This window comes from Adiantum capillus-veneris, chromosome 21 (genome assembly GCF_014529385.1).
Source record: "Adiantum capillus-veneris isolate H3 chromosome 21, ASM1452938v2, whole genome shotgun sequence".
Lineage (NCBI taxonomy): Eukaryota > Viridiplantae > Streptophyta > Polypodiopsida > Polypodiales > Pteridaceae > Adiantum > Adiantum capillus-veneris.
The window spans coordinates 120,252,750-120,259,185 of record NC_140951.1 but is presented as its reverse complement, the minus strand read 5'-3'; the positions used below and the strand labels follow the sequence as shown (position 1 = coordinate 120,259,185).

Genomic DNA, 6,436 nt, shown 5'->3' with positions numbered 1-6,436 from the left:
CCTTGTTCTCCAAGCTGCAAGAGCTTGTACTCGCCGTATGCCCATGTCTATATTTCATCGTCGTAGAATGGAGCAATCGTACGATTCCACATAAAGCTAAGCCAGGCACTACAGAACTGATAAAGTGAGTTTCATGCATTCATAAAAGGCAGTAAACTAGATATGATTTTGGAGCCAAGAAGTCAATGATTGTGGTAAAAGGAGGCAAGTTCAACACTCCAAATTTATTTAAGGAGATGCACGTTATAGTCGAAATCAGCAAAACCTAGCATGAGCCGCTTTTAGTGGTACAAGCTACTTTTGGGGTGCATATACAAGACTAGTGTTAAAAGGAGTTGTAGGCATCGTTTATGAACAGTTTGATAAATAGCTTAGAATTCATCTCGGTAATGCTTTTGTGTTTAACATTTGTCATAAAATGTCATTGTATAGTTTCATTTTCACATTTAAGTATATAGCAATATGTTCTCAACTTACGATGATCTGACTTCATTGTGAGCACAAGGCCGAGTAAAAAGCTACCCAAAGTGCATTATGGGCAAGACCTAAAAGGCTTGTTGTTACTTTCACAAAGTGTGTACAAAAAGTTGGTAGCAAGTTGTATAAGTTTGGAGCTGTGAATGGTATTGCGATGTGACTGTGTGGCGAGGTCATGCATGGAAGAGAATGGCTTTCTTCTAGATCTTGAAAATTTCAAGCTAGAGCCTTCAAATCTTAAATCCCCACCGATCGAGGCTCTTGCATTTGAACTGTGTGGAAGTCAAACTTTTTATATTAATTGCAAAAGGGTCGGGATTGATGGTGCCCTTTTGATTAAAGTGTTGGCATGGCAGTTTTATCCTCAATTCCCTAAATTGAACCAATAAAAGAGGAAAGGACAAGCATGGCCAAATGTTTCAAACGAGGTTTTCACACTACAATGGTCCATAAAAATCTGCTTTTCCTTTGCAACTTCCAAGGGAGAATTATTGGAGAACCTTGAATTTTAGTCTTTCCCTTGAATTTTAGTGGAGAACCTTGAAGTTGCTATGGAATGACGATTGAGGATAGGGGATGCCGCTGGTTTACTTTTGTGTGTGTTGCCTTTCCCTTGCGACGTGGATAGCGGAAGAAAGTCAATGTGCAGCATGAGTTCTCATTGGTCAGCTGTAGAGAGAGAGAGAGAGAGAGAGAGAGAGAGAGAGAGAGAGAGGACCCCGCTCGCGGCATCCTTGGATTCCACGTTGGGCACTGCAGCGCAGGTTCTTATGTAGCTTTCATGCAACCATAAAAGTCAGTCTACTCGCCGACTTTGAAGCTCAGAATTCAACATTTCTTGCGCAGGCTGGATCAGCACTCCACGCTGATCATATAAAGAGATGCAAGAGCGGGCTCATATTATAACATGCACATCTTATAAGCTACTCATAGCTAGTGCTGATCCTGTGTTAATTGCACGGCATCTTGTCAACATTGTGCCAGGCTCTAGCTATATTAATACAAATTATAAGCTATAAGGATGACCGCCTCTGCGGTAGCTGCCGTCATTTGCATCATGGCGGTGCTACTGCCAACTTATTCCGCAGCAGCTGCTGCAGCTCCCGCTCCTGCAGCTTATAGAGATGATCCATATCGTGCTTGCAAGCAGAGGGCCGCCACTCTGTGCGGACCCAGCGCCTTCACCTTCTATTTGCACAACACCGTCTACAACCCCGCCGTGGATAACAAGGACTACTTCAACTCCGTGTACGGGCTGTCACCCAACGTGACGTGGCCCAATCCGTACTCCTTCGGCACCACCTCCACCTTCGAAGACCCCATCACGGAGGGCCCCGCCAATACCTCGCAGCAGATCGGCGTGGCTCAAGGCCTGTGGCAGCTGGACAGCAAAGTGGGCTACACGCTCTTCCATATCTTCACGGCCAACATCACCGAGGGTGACTACAAGGGCACCATCTCCATCCTCGGCCAAATTCGCGAAGCCGACCCCGTGCGCTACCTCACGGTGGTGGGTGGCACGGGCGATTTCTTGGGGGCCCGAGGCTTGGCCACCAACCGCCTCGTCACCATCGACCATACTGCCCCTGCCACATGGACCCTTTCCTTCGACCTGGACCTCTACTATTGATCCTACATCACATCACACGTTTTTAATTGCCGCCAATTTTTTTGCTCATTCAAAACAACCATGTTGCTGTAGTGCGGTCCCATAACGAATAATACAACTCATAGAGTCTCCTTATTTTCAATGATAGCTCTTCTTTTGCATAAATTGATAGATATGGATCATTAATGGCCTATAACAATTTGGCATGGAGTAGCTTTTCTCACGTCCAGAAACATGATTGCTTGCCGTGTTCGCAAAAAGTCGGTGTCACCTTACAATCATACCACTTGCAAACTTGATGATGCACATCAAGAGCCAAAGGAAAAACAAAGATTCGTCAACAAGTACCGTAAAAGGTCCAAAAAACAACTCGAACTTTGAAAAATTCATCTCTGAAAAAGAATAGGAAGGAATTATATGCAACTTGACGAAACTGATCTTAGGTCTAAGTTTCATATGTTAACCATGCGATAAGTAGCAAAATCATGTTGTGCCATATAAACTATCTTTAGATTGTTTTAATACAAAGGTTCGGACCCATGGTATGATCTACAAGGAATCCATGCACCTTACACTTACCATGCAATATGTGTGTGTGTGTGTGTGTGTGTGATGCTCCAAATATATTACCTTTACACATTGCTAGGCCTCCTTGGGGAGGAAAGAGATTCATCACTCGATTCCCCATCTAGATGGCTTTGCTTGTTTTGATCTCATATGAGGACCTCTGACTGGCTGCAAGCAAAGGTTGGTGGTACAGAAAAAAGGCCAATTTTTTTCCACCTATTTGGTATTGTGAAGGGAAAGTTTGGAGGCAAATGGCATTTGTATTTCTATTTCTTTTTATAGATAAGATGGTATTTCTAAGAACTCTTTGTACCATTTCATAATGGGCCACCCTCTTCGAGAGTAATGGTGTCATGAGTGGATGTAGTGGCTCGAAAACTTTTGCCCTGCGTTTGGACTTGAGTTGCATAGCGTGCTCTCTCACTCCTCACCTTGCGCAATCCTGAGATCTCTCTCTCTCCTTAGCATCCCATGCGATTGCAACAGCAAGGGCACCATCTCCCTTCTAGCCCAAATTCGCGAGGCTGACCCCGTGCGCTATCTCACGGTGGTGGGTGTCACGGGTTGTTTCTTGGGCGCCCGAGGCTTGTTGGCCACCAACAGCCTCGTCACCATCGACCATATAGCCCCTACCACATGGGCCCTTTCCTTCGACCTCGACCTCTACTATTGATCAGTCCTACATCAATGATCACATCAGACATTTTTAATTGCCACCAATCTCCCCTCATTCAAACAACCATGTTTTAGACGTAGTTCACTCCCATAACAAATAATACAACTCATGGAATCTCTTTATTTTCAATGATAGCTCTTCTTTTGCATAAAATGGTCGATATTGTGACATGCCAACATAGTTAGCATACTAAGAGGCCAATTCAGTCAATACAGTCAACACCCTAGGCCCACCAGGATCGTAGCCAGCCTGTTGTAACTAACAGACACTCAAGCCAGTCTGTTGTAACTAACAATCCAAGCCAGTCGATTCTGGAGTTCTTGGTATAGGATACCATGAGGTAATATAAGGCCTTGAGAGCCACAATGAAAGGTAGGCTTAAGGTGTAGACTTAGCATATCACATTGGTGGAGTTAGACGGGCTTCCCAGCCAAGCACACTTAGGTCTTCTTGCCTCTTAGCACAGTAATTTTGCTTACACTCAATCGCAACCATGAGCTGCATCACTTCACGTAGACAAGCCCCAAACTCACCACACGGTGAAGAGGCCTCGATGCATCTGAGTTCACGCATGATCACACACAAGCTCCCTTAGACCACATGCTCTCGACAGTCTCCAACATGCTACTGCAGATCAATCATACAAATCAATCCTTGATATGTTTTCTGTCAAGCCAACATTCCAACGCTACATGCATTGATTCAAAGGTGAGGCCTAAGCACTTTTTGAGCATCTATCGTTTCAAAAATGTTGCAAGCTATCATGGCTAGGATGATGACCACCAGGCCCTAAAACTGCGGATGCTTCTGGAAGGAGTCGCTGCCACCTGGTTTGTCCAACAACACGACCAAGTCAAGTGTAATTGGCCACTCTTAAAACACTTATTAATATAGTGTTTTGCACACCAAAATGGGACACAAACAGCACTTTAAGAGTTGAATGCTTTGTGACAACAAAAAAAGAACCAATTGCTCAATTTGTTGTTAAACTTTATCAATTGTTTCTACGAGCTGACCTTTCCATGTGTGAAGAAATGAAGCTGTATTTTCTGTGGCCACGCCTTCAACATGATATCTTCCATCGAGTTTGCGACCAAGTCCCAGACTCTTTTCACAAAGCTATTCAAATAGCCCAGTGCTAAAAGGCATAGGGAACTGGAACATGCTCATCACCACCCAGCCCTGCCCTTGGCCTGCTAAATATAGGGACCCCCTTGACTGCATGTCCATCCTGGCCCTTGGCCGTGCCTGGTCCTACCCTTGGCATGACATTACTTCCCCCTTGGAGAAGAGTTTTTGTCCTCGAAAATAAGAGTTAATGATACACTAATGTTTTCTATAGTGGCATCCTTCATGGATCCAGCTGTTTGGTTGACCAGAACACGGTTCAGCAAGAGGTTCAATGAAACCAAGAGTAAGATCTTAATTTTTCACATTGTTGTCCATTTGCAACCATCTTGTGTTACCGATTCCTATCCAATCATAGTGTGTAGACTCCATTTAGAACACTCATGAGTATGCAAAACGAGTTATCACACAAAGATGTACCCTAAAGATTACCTCTTTTCACTTTCCATGAAAGTAGTTGCTAACATAACTCATCAATCAAGTTTAAGTCCTTGACTTGTTTTTCAATCTCAGTAGTAAACAACCCCACCATAACTAGTGTTCAAGGTTGAGAACTTGATTTATACATGAAGAGACTACACCTAGTTGCAAACATGCTTTAACTTATGGTAAACAAACTCCAAGTAGAGCAATAAATGCTTACTAATTGGATCGCTTGGTGCTAACGTACACACTTTGCATATCCTTCGGCACAAGATTACACTTTGTAATCTGCCTATCCCCTTGGATAAGTGACAGTACTGAGGTGTTTTTCCCACGATTTACAGACAGTCTTCCCAGATGGCCCGTAAATGGGGATCACAATATCATACAACATTGCTGAGCAAACAACAATGTTCTGATGAATAACCACCTTGGTTAGCGTGAAAAATCCACAAGCACCCAAACCAAGCCATATGCATGACCTCTATTGGTGATTGGTAGATCCAAAAGTAAGCTCAGAGAGATACTGCACATAGATTGTGAAATCCTTCATAAGCAATGAATGTGATGAGTATGCATGCTTCTCCAAATCAGCCTTTGCTAAACACTAGGGCCCATAACACCTAGTGTGCATGCATTTAGCAAAAAACAGATTTGAACCTGTATATCCATGATCAGCTTTGCCAATACTTGTGGTGAATTTGATGCTTGCAGCACACATTAAAGAGGAATGTAAATAGTTCAAAAAAGAAACTAAATACTGTCTGCTGCAATCATTTGCAAGCCTTGCTAAAACGTTTGAACCATAATAGAAGGTGAAACATTAATCACTTCTAGGGACAAACAATGAAACTTTTTCATTAACAACTTAGAGCCTTGCTATATGTATAAACAACCATCTATAATGTTGTTTAGGAGTACTTGAACCTGAACAAGTCATTATAAGTATCCGATAATTTTTGGCCACCCAAATTGCTCCTGATATGTCGTGCTGAAAATGTTCTAGAAAATAGATTTGACCAGCACCTAGGGACTTTGTCGTGACACATACTTGAAATAATGGGCGCCAGTGTCAGTCCAGAGACTCATATTCTCCACATGTGAAATATGTCTCATGTAGAGATGTTTAAAAAAGAACATCCTTCAAGTACAAGATGTACTTGTGTGTTGAGGTAACTCTAAACACTCCACGACAAGAGTGAGAGGGACCCTCATTCATTGCTCCACACTGGCTAAACCGAACTCCTTGAGTCCCTAGACCATGTTGTATCCCATGTGACAACATGTGCCAAATCGAATCCGACAAGTGGGTTCATAACAGCATAATGTACATTCGACACTATGGCCCCAGAATACTTGTTTCGACATGCCCTTGGCATGGCCCTGGGGATTGAACTGAAAGTTCAAGTACCCGTATTGAAACCACCTGTGAAAAAACCAAGCAACATTGTACTAGAAACCCTCGGTGTTGCCTTTGCAATCCAAACCCTTTGGTTATAATCTACGTAGTCAAACCCCTTGGTAAGACCCTTTATAGAATATGCTCAACTAGCAGG

General features: G+C 43.2%; 1 protein-coding gene across 1 annotated transcript; it reads left to right on the top strand.

Annotated features, from left to right (window-relative positions):
* The first annotated feature begins 1,381 nt into the window (after positions 1-1,381).
* On the top strand, positions 1,382-2,251 carry LOC147431625 (pterocarpan synthase 1-like). Its single transcript, XM_086494612.1, has one exon. It carries the CDS (start codon positions 1,499-1,501, stop codon positions 2,105-2,107), a length of 609 nt encoding a protein of 202 aa, XP_086350738.1. The 5' UTR covers positions 1,382-1,498; the 3' UTR covers positions 2,108-2,251.
* Positions 2,252-6,436: the final 4,185 nt, after the last annotated feature.

Bases quoted from the DNA above. Each gene is read 5' to 3' on its own strand.
- LOC147431625 (XM_086494612.1), top strand. From the start codon at position 1,499: ATGACCGCCTCTGCGGTAGCTGCCGTCATTTGCATCATGGCGGTGCTA.